Below are 23463 nucleotides of genomic sequence, written 5' to 3'. Positions count from 1 at the left end.
GACAGGCAGGGCCCAGGTGGGCGGGAGGAGTTTAGACCTGGTTTGTTAGGCTCTGAGAAGCCCCCCGAAAGTGTTAAGAGGAAAGGGGTGCACTGAGGCATGTTTATAGCTCCCCCAGCTGCAGGGTGGAGGTTGGACGGGGAGGGTAGCTCGGAGGCAGGGAAGCGGGCAGAGATCCTGGGCCAGATCTGGGGGCACAGAGAGCAGGGGCCTGGACTCCAGGGACCCCGCAGGAGCCACCTCAGTAGGCAATGGCACTGGGGAGGCCGTGGCTCACGTCGGGGGATGGGTAAGGTGCCCCGCAGAGGGTTGGGGGTTTTACACCTACTGTCCCTGACTTGTCAGAAAGATGACCAGACATGTTAGCCGCCCATAAACCCCAGACTCTCCTCAGAGGCGGGCCCAGGATCCCCGTTGCTTTTGGGGGACTTGTGATCAGTGTCCCCTATGTGGCCCCAGAATATAGGGACCGTGCAGTGAGGGTGCTGGGGGCCAGGCCCAGCTCCATGCAGTGGGCAGGTACAACAGTGACCGGCCCGGCCCACCCCGCCCGGTACACACGGCCAGCACTCACAGCTCGGGGAGAAGAGCCTGCCCGGCTGCACGGGCCAGCTTGGGGCGTCGAGTGATGGAAGATGATGAGAAGCCACATGGCGAAAGACCTTGACGCAAGAAGTCAGAGATTCATGCAGGTCCATCAACTGGAAGATGGCGGGTGCCGGGGGGTGGGGCAAGTCAGAGGGCAGAGCTGCGTTCACCGGGGCATCTGCTCCGCTTTCGTGAGGTTCCCACCCTCCCCGACATGCTGCGACCCAAGCGTTTTGGAGCCTACGATCCCTCGAACACACCAAGCAAGTTGCCACCTCAGTTCTCAGATGGCTTCCTCTCTTCACCAGGGCACTGCCCTTCTCCCTGGCGTAGGCCACTCCCCAACCCCGTCACCCCGTCCTCCTGCCCTGCTCGTGGGCACAGCACTTACCGCCATCCTTGGGCACAGAAACTCAGTGCGTGATCTGCCTCTCTTCCTACACCAGCTCCACGAGGGCGGAGACTTGCTCGCAGCTCCCCAGCACCTACCACTGCCTGCACACCCAGGGCACTCGATGGCTATCTGTAGGGCGGATGGATGGATGGACCGGCAGATGGATGCGTGGCTGGGTGGGAGAATGAATGAATGAATGTCCCAAAAGCATTGTACGCTCTAACTCCATTCTGGGATGCAGTGTACAGTTAGATCAGGCTCTGGGCACCTCTGGGTACAACTGACCTTTGGGGCTGGAACATTCTTCGCTGTGGGGGCTGTCCTGTCACTGCAGGAGGTTTAAGGCATCTCCGGACAGTAGGCACCCACCCGAGTTGTGCCAAGCCAGACTATCTCCAGACATCGCCAAATGTCTTCCCGGAGTGGGGGTGGGGGTGCAAAATGGCCTCCAGGTGAGACCCGCTGAGTTTCATATACACCTCTCCTGGCAATGAGCGACTCTCGCAGCCCCCTCCCCAAGCCCCCAGGGGAGCAGCCCGCTCCCCAGGTGACCTCTCCGCCCTCGGGAGAGCCGCGACTAGGAACCGTAGGCTTCGCTGCTGCCATTTATTGTTTTATCACATATGTACATTCCACAGGACACCTGCCCTGCGTCCGCCAAGGCCTGGGGCTTCTCACTGGCCGGACTGCTCCAGACCCCCAGGCACAGGCCCGAGGCCACAGCTGGGGCTCTGGGGTGTCAGACGTTCAGCAGGAGGGGCCGGTGCTCCTCCTCGGCGGCGTCGCTGGGAGCGATTTCATAAACGACGAACAGAGAGGAGTACAAGCAGCCCAGGAAGGACACCAGGCTAGAGAAATACATGACCCCGTTGGCGCTGCCCACGGCCGAGGTCAGAGGCCCCAGCACCAGGGAGACCAGAATCTGGGCCAAGAAGTACTGGCAGCTCAGCAGGGAGATGTCCACACCCATGCCCCGCCGGGTGCCGTCCGCACTGGACCCTGCAAACTGATCCAGAAGGAGAAACCCATCAGCGGGACCCCTGGGCCGCAAGGTGACCCAGCCCCACGTTTCCTGCTGGCCCAGGGGACCCGAGCGGCCCACGCACGGCAGGCTCACATTTTCCAGCGCCGACGACGTGCGCAGGGAGTTCAGCCAAGAGTTGAAAAATATTTGTGCTCAGAGAGATGAGAGCCATGAAAAGAATCCATGACTAACGGGAGCGGAAGGGCTGCGTTCCCACAGGCCCTCCGCCCGGCCTGCAGAGCCTGGCCTTGTCCTACCTCTCCCCTGAAAGACAGGCAGCCTGCCAGGCTGCCTGGCACCCCGCCGCCCGGCTCGTCCCCTTTCCTAAGCTCCGTCGCCCACCATGCCAGTCACATGCCCTGAAACCCCCTCTCACAGTCTCCGTGCCTGGCCCTTCGGGCCGCTCTTCCGAGGTGCTCGTGGCCTCCAGGGTGGACACGCCACCTTCCCTCGTGCCAGCCCCGCGCCCCACGGGGGCTTGGTGGTGAAGACGTGCTCTTTGAGCAGAGCTGCAGGAGTGACGCTGGCAGGAGGCGGGGTGGGTCCCCTCGCCCTGCTCCCCAGCACACGCCACCCTCACCCACTGAGGCAGCAGACGGACGCCACCCCCACCAAGCCCGCAGTGTGTGCACTGCTTGGGGGCCGGCCTCCCTGGCCCCGCATCCAGACACCGGTGTGGGCCCCTCTGGGATGGTGCCAAGCCCCCGCCCTGGGGACGGCTCTGTCCTCGTGGCACCTGCAAGGTGCTCCATGAGTGCGCCCTGCGTGTGTCCTGGGGAGAGTGTGGCCCCCCGTGTCTAACGCACAGTCGGCAAAGCCACTGTGGGGGGGGGGGGTGGTCACAGGTGAGCCCTGAGCCTGCAACCGAGCAGAGATTGACAGGAATGTGAGCTTCTGGAAGACTCTACGAGCAAGAGGCCCAAGGCTTCCAGGGGTGCTGACCAAATTCAGTTAGGGCGTCCCGAGGCTCCGGGCGTCCCTTTGCTCAGGGGGGACAGCCTTCCACCAAGAACCGGCCCATCTGTTTTCCCCAGTCAAGGGGTCTCTGGGGCTGCAGGGGATGGTGGCCGCGGAGGGGGGGCGGCCCCAGCCAGCAGGGGTGGCGCCACCCCCGTCCCCTCCCCTCCTTGGTCCCCGGGATGCTGCGGGCACTCACTCTCCAGCCGTCACAGCCTCTGTCCTCCCCCCCACCCCCACGCCGGGGGAGGTACGGTCCCTGTGGCCACTACCTGTCTGTGTGGCCGGGAGTCCGGCGGCTGGCAGGGAAGGGGCAAGGAGGGGCGGCCACGGCTACCACCGCAGGCCTGGGGTCTGGCTCACTGTCGTGTCCGGGGCTCCAGGCAGACGTGACTTTTCACAAAAAACATCGTGCGCAGAGCTGGCCCCAGCTGGGCTCATCAGACATTCCAAACCCCCTAAAACAACTCAGGACGCCTCCTGGGCCGGGCCTGGGGGAGGCGACGGAAGCCCCAAATTAAAACGGGGGGGGTGGTGCGAGAAACCCAGGTATCGGGGTGATCTTTTAATGCAGTATTTTAAAATCTCCAAGTTACTGCAAAAAAATCTTTGAGGGGAGCACTGTTGGCCGCAAGAAGAAAGGAAGCCCTGACACACACTACAGCGTGGATGCGCCTTGAAAACACGACGCGAGGGAGAGAAGCCAGACGCAAAGGCCACACACGACACAGTCTCGTTTCCATGACACGTCCCGACAGGCAAATGCGGGGAGGCCCAAAGTGGCCTCGTGGTAGCGGGCGGAAGGACGGGAAAGGGGGACGGCTCATGGGTATGGGGTCTCTTTGGGGGGCGACGAAAATGTGCTGAACTGATCGTGGTGGCGATGGCCCAGCTCTGGGGATACACCCTGGGAAATGGGAGAAGTGCGTGGTTCTGTGCGGTGAACCTGAGCTCGGCCAAGCTGTTAAAGGAAAATCCATGCTGGACAGAACGTCAGAATTGTCTGTAAAGGCAGGATTCATTCTCCTGACTTTTCCTTTTGCCTCGGCCTCTGCCATGGCTTGGCCCGGTGCTGCACCTTACCCTGTCTTTGAAGTTCTGATCTTCTGTTCAGCGTGAAGTTTCGGCACTAATTCTCTCTTTCTCAGAAATACTGCGTTAACCTATTGTTGACCTTGATCCCTGAGTTTTTTGTGTCCCAGGTGAGTGCCTCCCTTGCCTTGCCCAAGACCCCATGCTAACGGGTGACCCCGAAACCTGCCCGAAGGGGACACAAAGGGGTGGGCCTCCCCTTCCTCTCCCCCCGCTGCCCAATCCCCCCACCCCCAACCCACGAACGGGGCGCCTTCCCGGGCAGCTCCCTGCTCAGGTTTATGCTCTGCTGTCACCAGCTGGACTTTCTTAATGTTTGGACGGGCCCCTCATTTCCCGCGTGGGGCTGCTCCTGGGGCCATGTCTCAAGTGGGGTTTCTCCAGGCCGCCGGGAGGGGCGAGGCCAGGCCCAGGCAGGCCTCTTCAGGACCCGAAGCAGAAAACCCGAGGCACTTACCTTTTTGTTCTGGTAGTAATCGCACAGGAGTGAGTAGGGCAGGGTGCACAGGGTGGAAAATAAAATCCCGTAGGTTATGCAGAGGGACAGGACCACGTAGAGGTTCCTGGACAGGGTAGCGAGCCCGGTCCCCAGGCCAAAGGCCAGGTAGGCAATGAAGTACAGTGTGCGGATGCTGAGGTATTCTTCCAGCTTCTCGAGAATAGCTGTGGGCCAGAAAGGAACATGAGCGGCACCACAGTGCCCGGTGGCCCCGGGGACTCCGTTTCCCTGGGCCACCTCCCCGGGGCTGGCCCTACCGCTGGCCGGCAGCTCGCCCCAGACCAGAAGGCCTGTGGTGGGGGCTTGGGGCGTCAGCTCTGAGGGCACCTGGGCCAGGGTGCTCCAGAGGGACGGCAGGCCTTGGAGGTAGAGGGGTGCAGGTGAAGGGATCTTGGGCTGAAACACCAAACAGGCTCGGGGTGCGGGACAGAGAGGCAAAACCAAGCCGGCCGGGAAACTGCTCCTGGGACAAGCCCGGCCCACGGCCTGCCCGGGGGCCTCCTGGGTTTTATATTCTTAAATGGTTTAAAAAATAAATCAAAGGGTGGGGCACCTGGGTGGCTCAGTCGGTTAAGCGTCTGCCTTCGGCCCAGGTCATGATCCCGGGGCCCTGAGATCCAGCCCCACATCCGGCTCCCTGCTCAGTGAGGAGTTTGCTTCTCCCTCTCCCTAGCCCCCTGCTTGTGCTCTTTCTCCCTCCCCCTCTCTCTCTCAAATAAATGGATAAAATCTTTAAAAAAAAATCAAAGGACACAAGTATTTTGTGACACGTGAAAATTACATGAAATTCCAGTTCCCGTCGAACATAAAGGAAGTCTTACTTGGACTCGGCCACGCACACTCGTTAGACGGAAGCATCTCGTCTGAGGCGGCTTCCAAGCCAACAGAGCGGTGCCCGGCGGTTCCCCGGAGGCTGTGTGGCCCGCGAGGCCGAAAGCGCCCACCCCCTGACCCTTGACGGAACCTGGGGGCTGACCCTGAGGTGAAATTTGCTGGTGGCCCCACCAGCACCCAGGCTCCCCGCTGGGACGGTAGCCGGCACCCTGTAGGGATCCTGCTCGGCTTCCTGTGTCCCCTGGGTCCCCCACCGCCAACCTCAGGGTCATCTCAGCCTCTGGGCTTGGCTCTCCCCACGTGCCATCCCACCTGCCCCCCCGCCCCGGACCAGTGGCCACATGAATCCACGTGGGAAGGTTGGGGGGGTGGGGGTTGGCAGCAGCACACCTGCCTGGGGATGACCTCCATGTTTGTCCCGAGACCCCCCCTTTGCCCTCCCTCCCGGGCCTGGCCTTTCTGCCCACTGGCTGTCTCGGGTCTGGAGAGACACCCAGTCCCCCTGCAACCCTCCCTCCCCCAGGCCCAGCACCCGGCCAGCCCCAACAGCTTGCTCCAAACAGGGAGGCCACACCCTGCGCGGCCTGTGAAGACACAGACCCCCCTTCATCCACGACGCCCGTAAAGCCACACTTCCCACAAGGGGACCCCAACCCCGCTTCTCCCCCGGGGCGGCGGGTACCTGAGTAGAAGGCAGCGCTGAAGGCGTAAATGCACATCCCCCAGCAGCCCATGGTGACCCCGCTGTTGTATTTCTGATACTCCTCCGACGTGTGCGGGGCTTTGGGGTCTCCCTGAAACACCACCTCACCCATGAAGTCCGTGTAGAAGAGCAGCATCCCCTCGAACGAGAGCCACCCTGGGAGGGGGAAAGGGCTGGTGACCACTGGTGCGGCCGCCCCTGCTCTCGCCAACAGGCGCTTCGGCCAATGATCAGGGTTATACACGGTTTTCGTGGATCGGGAACGAAACGAAGGAATTGCCTACAGCCTCACCACCCAGAGATCGCTTTCCCTCTGTCAAAAATGGGTAGGTTCTTTTTTTTTTCTTTTTAAAGCAAATCCACATCCTTATAAACACAGGCTCTGTTGCATGAAAGGTCGTGTTCAGCTCTTTCTCCAAACACCGCGGCCATGAGGAAAGCCAATCCGTCACTCCTCCTGGCTGCCTCGGCCTGCTCTCCACCCGCCTCTCGGCAAGGGGACAAGAAGACGCCGGTGGAAACGCAGTCGCAAGCCCGAGGGGGTGGCGGGCCGCTGAGAGAAACACGCCAGGCAGGGCAAATGTTGACAGAGGAGCATTCTGCTCCAACGTCGGTGAAACCGCAGGGCTCCGATCCTCCGACGTCCGTGTCAGTTCCGTCTTCGGTAGAGGAAGGGGGTGGCGTTTGCAGGACCTCTTGAACCCCAATAACTATCATGCACAATCCCTGTGCCATTAAGTCTTCCTAAACAGCCCATTTCAATGGCAGCAAAGTACCGCACAAGGTGGACATGCCATTCATCGATTTAACCCCTCCTCGCATTGCTGGACACGTACGGCCCGCCCCCCCTCCTCCCCACCCCTGCCTCCCAGCGTCTGGCTATTATACATCATGCTGTGATGAGTACCTGGGACATAGATTCTTGGTAACAGTTCTGATTACGTTCTTGCAAAGAATACCAAGTAGGGTCACTGGGATCAAGGTGATGAGCATTTTTAAGATTCTTGCCTGTTGCCAAATTGCCTTCCAGAAGGACATCCTGATTTACATCCCACAGCGTTTGAGAGCCCTAGAGTATCTCAAATTCTTAATCATCCTCAGAGGCTCAGCAACCCGACAGCAAGGAGACACGGAATGGAATGAAATGCGAGCTCGGGCTTTTCCATGGCAACCCGAGCGCCGAGGGTCGCGGGCTCAAGGCCAGCACCAGGCACCCGCGGGCACGTGTGAGCGTCCCTATGTGTGTCTGTCTCGGCTCTAGGAGTAAGACAGCATGAGGCCCAAACAGGCTTAAGACACAAGTCCCACCAGCAGCATCTGTCACCTAACTGTGAGTGGTCCGAAGAGCTTTCAGTAATGGGAATTCGGACTCTGGGGAGACCAGGTGTCCGGCACGGGGGGTGGGGTGTGCCTCCGTCCGGAGCACCTGGCTTACTTCGGGGCTGCCTGGAGGAGGCATCTCTCTGGCCCTTCCTGGAGAAAAGCCCTCCAGGGCAGCCCCACCCCACGCCCTGCCCTTAGTGGCATCTAGGGAGTCTAAATGCGCGGGAGATGTCCCCCGGGATGGGACGTGGGGCTCTGGTGTCCTGGGAGGCCGGCTGGGGAGGGAGCCCCAGGTCAGGGAGCCGCGTCCCCATCACGGCCTCGTCGCAAAGTGAGACCCAGGCTGGGACGCGGACGCGCGGGGAGGTTTGCCGGGAGCTCACCCAGGAAGTGGTTGATGCAGAGATTGCGAAGGGCCTTGGGCATGTGGCAGATGGTGAAGCAGAGGTGCCTCATGGACAGGGGTTGCCCCGCCGGCTCGCCGGAGCCCGCCAGCTCGCTCTCGTACTTCACGCCGTTCAGTAAGATATTTGCCACCTGGAAAGGAAGCTCACACAAAGCCCCTCGTCAGAGCACCGGACTCCGGCCGTCGAGAGGACGCGTGGATTTTGCTGTGATGACAAAGTGCATCCGAAACACACACACACACACACGAGGCTGTGAAGCACCACCCTGAACCTGAACGAGAGGGCCGACGTTAGGTCGTCTCATCACAGACCTGGAGCAGCCGAGAACGGCCCCATTTGGGGGGGCCCACGCCGTGGCCACAGGACGAGAGATCTGGGCCACAGAGAGTGAGTGGATACCTTGCCAAACGGGACACACATTTGAGATACGAGAACTACGGGGCGGTTCAAATGCAGATGTTACAAACGTCCCTTCTTTTCCGTAAGAGCAGGGTGTAAAAGAGACTTCTTGCAAGGTGACCGGGGAGTCTGTTCCCAATTCTCTCGGGCCGGGGGGACTCGCACCTCCCCGGAGGCTGGGGCGGCTGACGGGGCAGGTGCCGGGAGCATGAACACTCACCTTGGCCCTCGGCGCGGGGCCAGTTTTCTTTCTGGGGCCCAGGAGCACCCGTCCACCGGCAAACCCGCTCCCTGACTTGGTTTGCTTAACTCTTGCTGGCACGAGAAGGCGTCACTCCTCGGTCGCCCTGCCTGGGTCACTAGGGGACCCTGGGGTCACTGGGGAGCTCACCGTTGTGCAAGCAGCGAGGGTGAGAAGGGACAACGCCCTGGCTCCGTGGGGGGGCCGTGCTGTTGTTGGCTCCTGGATAAGCCAAGTGGGGAGACCCAGAGGAAGCTAACAGCCCAGGGCACTGGTCCTATGGGCAGCCATGTCCACAGAGCTGGTCACCACGGCCGCCGGAGGAACTGCTAAAATGACACCCATGTGCCCACCTGAGGCGATACGTGTTTGTATGTAGCTCAGGACCTTTACTTTCCTCAAAGAGCTGGCTCATAGGGGCGCCTGGGGGGCTCAGCCGTTAAGCGTCTGCCTTCGGCTCAGGTCGTGATCCCGGGGTCCTGGGATCGAGCCCCGCGTCGGGCTCCCTGCTCGGCGGGGAGCCTGCTTCTCCCTCTGCCTCTGCCTCTCCCCCCGCTGGTGCTCGTTCTTCCTCTCTCTCTCTCTAATGAATAAGTAAAATCTTAAAAAAAAAAAAAAAAAGAGCTGGCTCATAAATGATACTCTACTGAGAATGAACCTAGAAAAAAGGACTCAAACGAGAGTTTCAACCAGAACTAGGGAACTGCATCTCGAAGCCCAGGATGACCCACTATTGACAAAAGGTGGGGCGAGCGCTCTGATGTCATCAGCGGACGAGGCTAACGCCCTGGAGCCCTTAGAGAAATCTCTTTCTTCTGACCGTAATGGGACTGCCTAACCCTCCAGTGAGGTTTGGTTCTTCAGACCTTTTCCAGACCTGAACCCAGGAGGTGCCCCGGCCAGAGGACAGTCACTCTCAAGAGACGGTGAAGGCAGCCCGGGGATGACCAGCCACTGCACCCAGAGAAGTTTCGCACCAGACACGCGGGCGCCCTTGAGGATTCAACCGGAGAGAAAAGGAACAGCCACCTCAAACTGTGTCTCCAGTCAGCCTCCCCCGAAACCGGGGCATCCGTCAGTCCTGCCGGGCGCAGAGAGGGGGGGGACGCCTGGCTGAGGAGCAGACCCTCCGCCGCCCGGGTGGCTTCAGGTCTCGGGGAGACGCGGCCACAGGCCGGGCAGGGCCTCCGAGCTCCCCGCCGCCCTCGGGCCGCCGTCGGGGCCACACGGTTTTATAGAAACTCCAAGTTCTCACTGAAACCCTCTCTCACCCTGTGACCCCCCTGAGGGCAGGTGGGCCCCAGAACTCCGTCTGCTTCGAGTGACAGCATAGCCTTTCTTTTATTGAAGGTGGCCTCCTCCAGACAGCAGATTCTGACGGTGGTTAAAGCCCCACATACCAGTTGGTGGCCTTTCAGCCAATCTGACTTACACGAAATACAACACAAACAGCCTTCCGGAAGGTTCTTCACCTGCACAGACCATGCCTCGCACTGCCTTTTAGAGGCAGCCTTTGGGACGGCCGGCTGCGGCCAGACGCCAGGAGGGCCCAGAAAATCCGCCAGGCCTTCTGTGGGGTGTCCGTCCCTGGGGGAGACTTAGCTCTGCTGGCGCCCCATTCACGCCGCCCAAGCACGCGGTGGGCGCGGGGAGAAGCACTAAGGCTGCTTCTGACACACTCACGCCAGGAACCTCCGGGCCTGAATGAACTACCTCGGGGCAAATGTGGCCGCCTTTCGAAGGAGTGTCCCTCTGATGGTGGCCAGCGCGCTAAGCCGCCGATGGGCCCCTGACAGACCGCTTGAGCGCTGTTGCGGGCGGGCGCAGCCTCTCCCCCCGCACGCAGGCCTAGTCTGCCCCAGGAGGGGCTCGGGAGGCCTTCCCAGAGCGACAACCCCTCTCTCCATCTAACTCATGACGGGGGACAGCACACTTCGCCCTCTGACCCCTGCCCCACCCCACCCCCCACCTTCGCTTTTACCTGCTGACTGAAGGTCACGTTCCTCCTCCGGCTGGTTTCGGGACCCCCTCCTCCGGCCGCGTCCGGGATGGCCAAGGTCTGGGGTCTCTTCAGGATCCCGGCCGATCGTGGCTTGGGGGCGTCCAGGGAGCCCACCCTCAGCACGTCCCCATCGGGGCCCGCGGCCAGGGCCGCCTCCCGCCTGTCCCCAAGGCCGCGGTCCTGGCGGTAGAAGCCGTCGGGGGCCCGCGGGAAGCTGACGCTGATGGCCGGCCGCGGGGCGCTGCCCGGGATGGCCAGGTAGGGGTCGGGGCCGCCCGTGAAGCAGTCGATGAGCACGCTGTCGATGTTGGAGGTGGCGAAGGACGAGGCAAACTCGTTGATACCCGTCAGGGAGCCGTCCCTGCTGGTGAAGCTGCCGTACTTGGGCGTGAGGGGGCTGAGCGGCGAGATGGGGCTGGAGAAGCTGGTGTACAGGCTGGTGGCCGGGGGACAGGGGAGGGGCTCGCCGGCCCCTTCCTCGTACAGCAGGGGCGGGGAGGGTGGCAGCGGGAGGCTGGGGCTCTTCATGGTGGCCTTCTTCTCGCCGGGGGGCCGCAGGGGTCTCTCGGGGATGCTGACCAGGGTCAGGACGGTGGTGATGCTCAGGGTGACCGCGGTGAAGATGTAGATAACCCTCAGCTGCCCGCCCAGGGCTCTTCCGAAGCTGGTTTTGTCCCAGTGGATGCCCCCGACCACATATCCGAATCCTCCTCCGAGGCCTGGGGAGAGAAGCCGGGTTAAGCCCCCCCACCTCCAGCAGGCGGGGGGGATGGCCCTCAAGAGTCGTGGTTCCGTGTCTTACTCAGGTGGCCAAATCTGTTGGGAGGATCCAGATCCAGCATTGGTCCCTCTTAAACCCCGGCAAAAATGCAAAGGAGAATGGGATTCTCAGGGGGCCGCCTCAGGGCCCCCCTCTCCTGCCCGGGGCTGCCGGGCTCCAGAGCAAGTGGCATGGTGCCTGCCCGTCCACGTCTGTCCCACTTACGGCCTTGCTGGAATACTGAATGTCTACACTGGGTCACAGCCCCCTTCGAGGAGCCCCAGCCCCCCAGCGTCAGTGCCAGACAAACGTGGAAGATCTTGTCTCCAACATGCGGACCACACACGTGTGTATGTGGGGGGGGGGATTCATGTGGCCACCCCGGTCTTCCTCGCCTGATGCCCGCGTCCTCATGCACCCCCAATGGTGACCAAGGATGGCCACCCTTGCTCTCCGGGTCAGCAAGCCAGTGGAAACAACGGGGCTGCAGGGATCCGGTCCTCTGCTCCTGCTCGCTGCATCCCCTGGCCTCGGGGAACAGGTAAATGGCAAACTGATTCATGCAGCAAGGTGTAAAAATGAGGGTGATGCCACGTTGCCCCCAGCCAGGAGCACCGCATGCACTTAGCTCCAGAGAGTGCTGTTTCCCGCCGCCCGCTCCCACGTCCCCAGCACCCCCCGGCCCCCCTCCCGGCTACACCACAGGGCTGCGGCCTTATCATTTTGAGTTCAGCTGCATTTCGAGCCCATCTGCTGGTTGGGAGGCGAGTTCTCTCCGTTTACTCCTGCTGTTGTTGTATCCAAACAGCTCGTGCGGTCTGGCCACCCTCCGCTTCGGGGAGAACCAGCCGCTTTTAAATAGCAACTTCTATGGCAAGGCCTGGGCTCAGACACACTCAGCTCAAGCTTCCACGGACCCCTCAAGGTGGCACGTGGCCCTGAATCCACTTCCTTAACGGTTTCCCCCTAGATCTCCCTCATCTGTCCCCGACTGTCCTTACAGGCCTTTGAATTTCATGTCTCCCCTCCTCTTAGTATTCTTAACTTCCCACATTCATGGTCCCAGTGAGCTTCCTCTCACCTCTTCTGAAGACACAATTGCTATTTTGTGGCCCTTAAAGAAGGTCAGATTTGAGATGACCTTTATTAACCATTTTTTTTATTTTTTATTTTTATTATTTTTTTTTTAATAGATTTTATTTATTTGACAGAGAGAGCACAAGCAGAGGGAGAGAGAGAGAGAGAGAAGCAGGCTCCCTGCTGAGCAAGGAGCCCGATGTGGGACTCATTCCCAGGACCCTGGGATCATGACCCGGGCCGAAGGCAGCCGCTTAACCAACTAAGCCACCCTGGCGTCCCTAACCATTTTTTTTAAAAACAATTACTGAAGCAAATATATTCTCACAGGAAAGAAACGGTACATCGATTCAGCCTCGAAGAAACAAACAACCTGATTCAAACATGGGCAAAGGACTCACATATCTATTTAGTGTCTATTTTTCCCCAAGAAGACATACAGATGGCCCGGAAGCACACGAAGGGACGCTCAGCATCAGGGAAATGCAAACCAAAACCACAGTGAGATCCCACTTCACACTCATTAGGGTGGGTTGTATCAAAAAACGAGACAATAACAAGTGTTGGCGAAGATGTGGGGAAATCGGAGCCTCTGTGCACGGCTGGTGGGGTGTAGAATGGGGCAGCCACCACGGAACACAGTGTGGAGGCTCCTCAGAAAATTTAGAATAGAATTACCGTAGGATCCAGCAACTTCACTTCTGGGTTTATAGCCAAAAGAACTGAAAGCAGGGTCTTGAAGAGACATTTGCACCCCCAAGTTCGTAGCAGCTTGACTCACACTAGCTGAAATGTGGAAGCCACCTACTGTCCGTCAACAGGTAGAATGGATAAGCAAGATGCGACCTCTATACCCGATGGCGTGTTATTCTGCCTTACATAGGAAGGACATTCTGACACCTGCTACAACAGAGATGAATATTGTCTGAAGTGAAATCAGCAGTCACAAAAAGACAAATAGCACATGAGGCCACCCATATGAGGGACTCAGAGCTGTCAGAGTTATAGAGACAGAGAGCGTATATGGTGGGAGCCCAGGGGCTGGGCGTGGGGAACGGGGAGTTAGTGTTTAATGGGGACAGAGTTTCAGTTTTGCAAGAAGAGAAAGTTGTTGGGGGCGGGGGTGGACCGGTGGTGATGGCCCCACGACAATGTGAATGTGCTTGATGCCACCGGACTGTTCACTTAAAATTGGTTAAGATGGTCATTTTTTTTATTATATGTATTCTAACACAACAAAAAAAGAAAAGAGGGGCACCTGGGTGGCTCAGTCGGTTAAGCATCCGACTCTTGATTTTGGCTCAGGTCAGGATCAGGGTGGCGAGATCGAGCCCCAGGTCAGGCTCCGCACTGGGCGTGGAGTCTGCTTGAGATTCTCTCTCTCCTTTGGCCTCTGCTCTCCCACTAGTGAACCTGTGCGCACTCTCTCTCTCTCTCTCTCCAAAATAAATAAATCTTTTTAAAAAAGAAAAGAAACAATACAGAAGACTATAAGGTAAAAAACGGGGTCCTCCTTGCTACCCTACACACCCCAGCACTGGCCCGGCCTGGACCCCTGCAGAAATTCCCTGCCCCCATCCATGCATGTGTGTAAATAGAGACAAGCAGTGGCATTTTCTAGAAGAAGCACCTGGGACTGGACAGACTGAGCAGTTGGCCCAATGTCGCACACTGAACAGGAGGAAAAGCCGAGACCAATTCAGGCTTCCCGATCCTGGAGCCGCTGGCCTCCCGCCTGTCCATCCAGGTCCTGCACGGCCCCGGTCTTGTTACGTCTTTCCCTTGACCTTTAGAAACACTTCCCGATGCTATTTGAGATGGGATTGTTTGATTCCATTTTATTTTGGAAAAGGTACATGTTTTGTGTAAGAAAGCTGGAAGTACTGGTTTTTCGAGAATACTTGGATAAGCAAGCGTCATACTGAACTCTCGTCCTGTTCCGCAGTCAGTTCTCTGGAAGCGTGCGAGTGCGTGGTCACCGGGGATAATCCTCACGCTCCACACCTCTCACTTCTGCTAATCACACAGGCTCTGTGGCTCTGTGGTCGTCCCTGCCTCGTGTCTCAGCTCCATAGGCACGTTTCTCCCGTTTGCAGCAAGCACGACTCGGGCGTGTGTGCGAGCGCAGCGCGCATGTGTGTGTGACTCCTCATCATATGCAGACTCTGTATGTGCCCATTTACCTGCTCACTAAATTGTATCTGTGACCCGTCAATACACACTCCACACGCAATCACACTCAGCTATGTGCAGAGCAGCGAGCGCTTGGAGTTGCCCGACGCACCAGGTCCCAGCTGAGGCCAAACAAGGCAATGCCCTGCCTTCTTATTTCAACCCTCAAGACTGTGGACAGCCAACTTTCTTGTTATCTATATGATGCCATGTTTCTGCAGGCTTTTTGCCTTTTTTTAGGGGGGGGTGACATCACCATTTAAAACGGCCGCCACATGTAGAGCTGATGCTCTGCTGTCTCTTGCTCGGAGGTCCCAGGAGGCTGCGCTGTGTCTTATAAAGAAAACACGTGTGTCAGATAAGCTTTGCTCAGGCACGTGCCATGCGTTGGCCACGAGTTCCATGTTAGTGAACCCATGATATACGTTCAGAAGGTGTCTTTAATCAGAAACACATACAACAAGTTTAGGTGCTGATGGGGTTGATGAAAATGGGACCAGAGGTTCGCAGGAACCTAACCCTGTCCTATTCCTAGGGGCGGTGACTCAGCTCTGGCCAATTTAGGGTTCGTGGTGACTTGGTAGAAAGTAACTCCTCGAACAATGGGAGTAAGGCACACGCAGAGTCATATACACAGAGACTGACATATGCACATAGGTGGCTATCCTTACAGCTTGTACACGTGTATGCACAGATCAACACTACATAGTATTGCTGAACTACATTGTCTGAAATATATACTTTCAATCACGTCAGTGTTCACCCCTATAGTTGAGGGTTTTTTTTTTTAAAGATTTTATTTATTTATTTGACACACAGAGAGAGAGAGCCAGCTCGCACAAGCAGGCGGAGCAGCAGAGTGAGAGGGAGAAGCAGGCTCCCCGCCGGGCAGGGAGCCCGATGCGGGGCTCGATCCCACGACCCCGGGATCATGATCTGAGACGAAGGCAGCCGCTTCACCGAACGAGCCACGCAGGCGCCCCCATATATTTGAGTTTTATGACTCGGGTTTTGCATCAGGGCGATCGAAGCGCCCACAGTGGACGCGCAGCTCCAGAGCCGCGCCGTGGGGAGACCTACCTGCCAGCAGCGCGTGGATGTTGAGGCCGCGGTCCTGGTCGGCGGGGCTGCACACGTCCATCATGTAGGCGTGGCTGGGGTTGTCCGCAGAGTCAGCGCTGAAGTCCATGAGCACCACCCCGCACACGGTGAGGAGGAGGCCCCACTTGTGGTTGTCAGCCGAGTCGGCCAGCGCCGTGCCCAGGTCCCTGCCATTGAGCAGGAGCGAGAGGCCCAGCAACGCCCCTGCGGACAGAGAAAAAGTCACGCCAAGGAAACGCGGGGCAGCTCTGTCCCCCCCAGCTGGCCACTTCAGTCTAGAACCTTTAGGGCCCTGAGAATTCCTTTTTAACCAAACTTCAAGCAGAGCCCATTGGAAAAGTCACCTGCAGACTCACCATGGTTTCTTGGTTTTGTTTTTGCTTTTTTGCTTGGATCAGGGTTTTTATTTTGTCAAGTAGGGCAGGAATGACATACGCTTTATTAACCCGTTCTTAAAAAATCAAAGGGATAGACTGTCACAGCTAACTCAGGCCTGGTTACGGGGTGCTCCCTGCCACCACACCCGTGAAATTATCTGTGTCGCTGCTTTGGTCAACACTCTTTTAGATTTTGCTAAGAGGAAGCAGTTGGGGCGTTTTTTTCTTTTCTTTTCTTTTTTTTTTTTTTCCACTTTATTTCAGTTCCAAAACAACAGACCTATAGCCAGGACAAGAATGAAAGGGCGTCTCCTTCCAAACCTTGAGGTACATCGGTCACTCCAAGCACCCAACAGTGGCTGCAGTAGGAATCCTGAAACAGAGCAGGCCAGTGGTCACTGCTGGGGTCCCCCTACCCCACCCCGCACCCCGCGCTGGACAGCCCTCAAACACCTGCACCCAAACGTCCCGAGGTGTCAAGCGAATAAATGATGAAACTCGGAGTACGCAACCCTGAGCTAGAAAAACAAAAGACGGACTCTTGGAATAGCTCAGCTTCTGCCCACATTTTCTACTTAGGTCCCTATAAGGCACTAAGCAGCCATGACCTTGCTTGGGGAATCCAAGAAATTCCAGGACCTCCCAGACCCAAAACACATCAAGCTTTATTGCCTGGATCCTCCAGTGATGGCTCCATGTCAGATGGTGGGAATCCTTGGGGGTCAGTGAAATGCCTCTTCTGTGGTCTGGTTTAGATAAAGTCACTTAAAATATGGGGTGTGGAGACCCTGCCTGTGTTCTCCCACAGCCCCAAACTAAAGAGCAAAACGTAACTCTTGCTCCTCCCTTGTCCCCTTGGGACCCCCTAGCCACTTCAAGTCAGGCTTCTGGAAGCTTCCAGAGGTTTCTGGAGACCATCGGCCATCGGGGCTGAGCTGGGGCTCACCGAGGATGGGGCTGATGAACCACACCAGACTGTAGAGCTGGTCGGGCAAGCCCATCTGTAGGAGCACTGGGGTCACGTACGCGGTCTCCATGGCATAGCTGAACTCGATGCCAAAGAGAATACAGCCGTTGAAGAGCAGCTCCCGGAAGGACCTCTGGGGGTGCAGGTCCCCAAAGTCCACCAGCTCGATCGGACATGGCGTGTTGGGGGGTGGGGGTGGGGAGGGGCGAATGCACTTCCTCCTCTTGGGGTGTCGTTTGAAGTTGTTGGCCCGGTGGCTGATATGCCGGGTCACGGACCCCGAGTAGCCCGAGATCTGAGACCTCCAGAAGTCCTGAGGAGCCAAACTGGGGAACAGGGCCTCTCCTGGAGGGGTGCTGCTCGCCGGGGGGATCATCGTAGGGGGGGCCGGTGGGTGTTCCTGTGGGGAAAGCCCGTTCGGGGGCGACAGTCACTCACCAGGGCCTCCACCATCAGAGTTCGTCTTTCCAGGTGGCTCCCCCCGCCCCCCACCTGACTGGCACCTGCTCATCCTTGTCATATGAGAAGGGACGAGTTCTCAGAGTCTAACGCTGCCCCCCAGAGTAGAGGCTCCTACTGCTTGTGACGTGGCTCAGCCGGCGCTCTGTCCCTGCTCAGGGGGACGACCCCAGTCCTCAGGTCCCTGCACTAAAACTCAAGGGGACTGACCCCTAAAGGGGTTCCACGAGGAGGGCCAGGCAAGGAACCTCCTGGAAGGTGGGAGCAGCTAGGCTTCCCATGGCTCTGAAGGGTGCCAGGATATTTTAGGACCTACAGCCCATTTTCAGGATGAATTTTGCCCAGGGGAGCAGAGAGGTGGGGAGACCAGACTTGGGGCAGGACCCACCTACAGGCGCCCTGAGCACCTGTGCCCGGTCAGGGGACAGCCCTTCCTTCATGGGACGGAAAGTCACAGCGGTCACCCTGCCTATCACTGTATCTCCTCCTCCCGGGAGGCTGGGGCCCTTGCCTAAAAGCAGACGCATGAGTTTAATTCCAGGCCTTTCCTTATAACCCCTGTGGATGAGTGAATTTGTAGTCAAGTCAGGAGAACTGAGACTTTGATCATGTTTGAAAATGCTCTCTTTAAAGAAATAAATCAAACACCCTGAACCCCACATGTCACAGATGACACCCTGAATAGAGATACTGTTTACCCCCCCAAAAAAGCAGGGGACAAAAAGAACCAGGGAGGGTGAGAAATAGGTATCTTGCCTGAGAAGTATGCTCTAAACCCAAGACAACATTCCCAACACTGATGGGTTTTCTAATGTTACAGGCCTTTTTTTTTTTTTCAAAATTACTTTTAAGCTCTAAAAATGAGGCCCTTATTTCTGATGTTAACCCACCAACCCATCCACCCATCCATTCCTTCTCCCTTCCCCCTACCCATCCATCCACCTACTTACCCATCCATCCTTCCAGCCTTCCAAACATCCACGCATCCACCCATCCATCCATTCACCTACACACCCCTCCTCCCATTTGGCTGAGTACTAAGTACCAAGACACCAAGGTCACAGAGATAAAGGAAAGACAAAGTGTTTGCCCCCGAGTTGGGTGGAAAGTGGAGGGAAGGAGTTCTAAGCAGTGGGGAGCAGCTGCGTAAAGAAGATGTACGTGCAACAGTTGGGCATCATGTCAGTGTGGTGAGAGATGAAGCCATTGGGAAGGGATTAGCTGACTATGAAGGGCCTTGTGGCCCTGCTGAGAGATGGGTTTTTTGTTTTGTTTTTAAGATTTTATTTGTTTACTTGAGAGAGAGAGAGAGCACAGAGGCAGAGGGAGAAGCAGACGCCACGCTGAGCGCGGAGCCCAACTCAGGGCTCAATCCCAGGACCCTGAGATCATGACCTGAGCAAGAAGGCAGATGCTTAACGACTGAGCCACCCAGGCGCCCCTGCTAAGAGGTGGATTTCATACTGAGAGGCCAGGGATGGACATACCCAGAGACCCAGTCTACTCTTACTTCTTGGACAGGTGGGGATAAGATGGCTTATCTTGTGACCTTAGAAAAATCCCATGCTATCTCTAAAGGAAGAACAGATATAGGCTGTGTAGGCAAAGTATACTTCATTAAAAACATAACTAGGGGCACCTGCGTGGCTCAGTCGGTTAAGCGTCTGTCTGACTCTTGATTTCAGCTCAGGTCGTGATCTCAGGCTCGTGGGATTGAGCCCTGTGTCGGGCTCTGTGCTCAGCAGGGTGTCTGCTTGAGATTCTCTCTCTCTTCCTCTCCCTCTGCCCTCCTCCCTCCCACCACACACACCCACTCTCTCTAACATAAATAAATAAATATATTTTTAAAAACCCATAATTCATTTATGAAGATGAAGTCAAACTTAAATTTTTTTTAAAAAGCTAAACTTCTTGATTCTGTTCCTCCTGTTCTAGCTCAGCCCATAGTAAATACTCCAGAAAAATCTGTCCTTTGGCCAGTCTTGCCTTCAAAACCCAGGAGGCTATTAGCATTCCCTGGAGCTTCACTCATTCATTAAAACCACAGAAATAAAGTGCCCATTGGAAGACCACATAATAAGACCATCTCCTTAAAAGTCAGAAGGAAGACCTTTAGCAGAGGTGTGTGGGGGAGCTTGACCTGACCCCGCCTGTCCGGTCACGGCGCTACCCCCACCGCAGGGGTTACTCCCTCTCGGCCTCTCTACCTGCTCCTCGCCCCTTCTGCGCAGGGTACCGCTCTTTCCTATCAGCATTCTATCCCCATAAAGTGAACTTAAGTGCACGGGCATTAGAAACCTTGCCTTTCGTTTTAGAATGAAGAACCACGGCCCACTTTGGAAGAATTTCAGATTTAAACAGCATATGATGGGAGCATATTTTTGCAAAGGGGAACCTTTTCGGCCTTACTTAAAATGAACTATGTGGCTAGCCCATGTCTCTACCTGTGATGTGACCACTTCACCATCACCTGCCCACCATCCCCGGCTTTCAAACACAAACTGCAGCCAGTCCTAGCAAAAGGGAGACCCCCACACCCCTGCCTTACCACCCAGCATCTAAACCAGAAGTGAAACCTGGACTTCGGAAAGGCTTCCCGGAGGGTTCATTTTCAACTTGAGGGATCAGTGTTACTATTTCCATTTCAAGAATACATTTATTAAAAGCTGTCCATGAACATTTACTCTAAGAAGAATGTTTGAAATTCATTTTTGAATGTTATAAAAAATGAAAGTGAAATTTAAAATAATGAAATAGCATTTTAATACATGAATACAAATATTTACCAGACCATCTTGCCATCCTGATCACACTCTATGAGTATTAATTCAGTCCAAAAAAAATATGTATATCTGTTGCTGGCCCCACAAAGTTTCTAGGCTGTGCCCATTGTGCTTCTCGAATACAGAGGATGTTTCACGTAACAAATCCCTCAAAGTGGTGTGGGAAGATTAAGCCGCAAATGATTAATAAAAATAAACAATGCCCATGTAATTTGAATGCTAAAAATTACCCTACTATGAGCCAAATAATTTCTTCATTTCTCTCTCCTCTTTGCACTTGGGGTCCCACGGGGCTACATCCCTTCCCCACTCTTCCTTCCAACAATTCCCAAAGTTAATACTTCAAGAAAACCTTCCCAAGCCAGCAAAGGGCTGCGTGGACCTGAAGGGGTGTATTTAATGCGCTGGTTACTGAATCGGGGCCCATTCCTCACTTCTGCTCTCTGGAATCCCGCCTCTCCCTGACTACCAATTGATCCCAGAAACCCTGGTTAGGTGCACACTGAACTTGGGCTTCCTTAGCACCTGACTCTACTTCCCCATAAAAGCTGAAAAACATAAACAGTATGATAACCTCAGAAATAATTTGAGAAGTTATTTGTTGATGAGATCAGAATGAACTGAATTGCCACCAACCTGCTCTTTCAACCGCGGCAAGAAAGCAGAAACCTTGGGCCATAAACTCATCATAAACTTAATGCCGGGATGCTGACAGAGATGCCATCAGGAGGGTTCAGCCTCAGGCGGGAGGCGAACCGGAAGCTGATGACACCTGCCCAGGTGACCCGGGATCAGGCCTCCGGCACCAATAAGCACAACGTAAGCCTGGGGCAAATTCCAGTGTGTGCTCTCCCTCCCAGCCAGGGTGAAATTAATCTGTCACCGGCCACTACCTCCTCTGGGCCGAGGGTTCCGCACTCAGGGGGCGACACCGGGGGCTCCATTTACAGGTCAATTAGTTAGACATCAAGGAAGAACAAAGGTCTCCGTGCCAACCTCCAGTCCCAATCCTGGCACTCTGATTACCCGGGGGCCTACGCCGAGTCGCTCCAGCGCGAAGCCGGGCAGCTGTGCGGAGGGCGCGGGAGGAAACGGGGGTACCTGTGGGTCGAGACAGGAGGCATCCCTCTCCGAGGCCGGGCTCCTGCCTGGCCCGCGCGCAGCTCGGGTCCCCGCCCGGCAGCCCCCGGCCCGCGGCTGCTGCTGCTGCAGCATCACCCCGCGGGGCGGGGCCGTGACGTCACGCTGCATCCCGCGCCGCCCGCGGCGGGTACCCGCAGAGCCTCCTTAAAGCGGCACCGCCCCGCCGCGGCCCGCAGCCCTCCGGCCGCCGGGGGTCTGCCACGAAAGCCCCAGAAACAGGCCCACTGTTGACTTGCGGCGGACCCGAGGCACTCCCCCCCGCCACCCCAAGGTTACAGTTTTCGTTTACGAATGTGTTGGTTAGGGACGACTGTGATAACACTATGTATTCAGATATTTTCCGTGGCCTAAGAGTTCTCATCCCCACGCCCCCACACATACACACACCGATTTTAAAAGAAATGCACTCGTTTTTGGCAATTCCTAAAAGCACTGAAAGCTCCGGGCACTGTGCCCACTCTACAGAACGGGTAAGTTGGCCCAGCCTAGAACTATTAGACTGCATTCACATACTCCCTTAATATGTATCAGGGCGTGCGTGCTCTATGCCAGACACTGATCTAGGGACCCGGGATACAGCAATGAACAAAACAGACAAAAATTCCCTCCCCTGTGGCACCACATTGTAGAGAGGGAGAGACACATTAAAGACAAATAACATGAATTAATGACGTGCCTAAAGATAGTAACTCCCCAAAGAAGGAGCTAGAGTGTGGGGCTGGAGAGGGGATGGCATTGCAGTTTTAAATAAGATTGTTCATGAGTCCTTATGGAGAAGGTGACATGTGAAGAAAGACTAGGAGGAGGCCAGGGGGCTAGCCATGCTGATATCTGGGGGAAAGTCATGCCAGCAGAAGAAAGAGCAAGTGCAAAGGGCCTGGGGTAGAAGTGAGGTGGGTTGAATCAAATAATGATAGAGCAAATAGATAGCCTGTAGTGAAATTATAACCACAGAAAATGTTACAAGGGGAAGCTTGTGGCCCCATGAAAGTTTATAATAGGGAGAATTTGATCTCATTGGGAGGGTCGGGTGCTTCTTGAGGACAAGGGACACATGGGAGCACGCTAAAGCTGAGTAAGGAGGGCAGTGTGTTCCAGGCAGAGGGGTCAGCATGGGCTGAGCTCTTGTGACAGGAGAGGGCATGGCAAGTGCAGGACTGAGGAACCAGTGGGGCTGGGATGCAGAGGCCAGGGTGAGCGGGGGCTGGGGAGGCTGGAGAGGCAGACTGGGCCCAGCCAGCAGCCTTCGTGGGCTGCTGTCATATTTTAAGAACAAGAAGAAGCTTAGAAGTGTTTGATGCAGGGAAGTGGATGGCATAAACCGGATTCATATTTCGCAAAGATCATAGAGCTCAGAGTGGAAAATGGGTTGGAGGGGATCAGGAGACCAGGTGAGTGCACCAGGTAGGAGCTTAGAGAATGGTCCAGGTGGGAGAGGATGGGGGGGATGGCAGAGGGATGAGGTGTGAATTGGTTAGGCATCTAGGAGGTAAAAGCAACAGGACTTGATAGATTGAGGGTAGGGGGTGTGGGAAGGAAGGGAGGTGCCAAGTTTTCAGCTAGAGCACCTGGATGAAGGAAGGTTGACTCACCGGGCCAAGAGCAGGTTGGCTGGTGGGGTGATCGTCGCAGGTCGGCTTTGGGACAGAATGTGTGTGAGGCATCCAGGCCACTAGAGATCGGGGTCTGGAGCTCAGAGATGGTCCCTGGAGAATCAGCACACAGGGGCGAACTGCAGGCACACCGTGGAAGGTGGGCAGGGAGAGACGGAGCGGGACCTGGGCAGGGAGAGATGGAGGGGAGAGGGTCCCCGCTGAAGCCTGGAGGAGTCTCAGCAGTAGTCTCTGGCCAGGTGGAGGAGAATGAGCCATCTGATAACTGGTTCTACCTTATTTTTTCCTCTAAACAGGAGAAATGGTTTGGAAAAATACTAATGTGTTTTTCTATTTTGCATTTACACCCAAATGACTGGCTCTTCAGTTAGCAGAAAGGTCACAGCTGTAACTGAAAACCCTCAGCATCTCAGAGGCTTCACGCCATCAATGCTTCTCTGGGACTCCAGTGAAGTCCAAAGGGATGTTCCTGCTGGGGGGGGGGGGGGGCCCCCCCGCCGGCTACCGGGGAGCCCCGGCCCCCTCGCCGGGGGCCCGGCGCGGGAGGG

General features: G+C 56.6%; 1 protein-coding gene across 4 annotated transcripts; it reads right to left on the bottom strand.

The window, feature by feature from the left end:
• Positions 1-1697: 1697 nt before the first annotated feature.
• On the bottom strand, positions 1698-17293 carry SLC45A1 (solute carrier family 45 member 1). Of its 4 annotated transcripts, none has more exons than XM_044913867.1 (8): positions 16897-17293; positions 16231-16323; positions 15553-15777; positions 10443-11182; positions 7771-7951; positions 6071-6247; positions 4513-4718; positions 1698-1988 (listed from the first exon to the last, which is right to left on the bottom strand). In XM_044913867.1, exons 1-8 carry the CDS (start codon positions 17291-17293, stop codon positions 1722-1724), a joined length of 2286 nt encoding a protein of 761 aa, XP_044769802.1. In that variant the 3' UTR covers positions 1698-1721. The 4 variants fall into 4 exon arrangements, with proteins under 4 accessions (XP_044769802.1, XP_021539087.1, XP_044769803.1 ...); XM_021683412.2 differs by having other exon boundaries at positions 7798-7951; XM_044913868.1 differs by lacking the exon at positions 16231-16323.
• Between the last annotated feature and the right edge of the window lie 6170 nt (positions 17294-23463).

Source organism: Neomonachus schauinslandi, chromosome 4 (genome assembly GCF_002201575.2).
Source record: "Neomonachus schauinslandi chromosome 4, ASM220157v2, whole genome shotgun sequence".
In the NCBI taxonomy this organism is placed as follows: Eukaryota; Metazoa; Chordata; class Mammalia; order Carnivora; family Phocidae; genus Neomonachus; species Neomonachus schauinslandi.
This window is presented reverse-complemented; position numbering and strand designations above follow the sequence as displayed.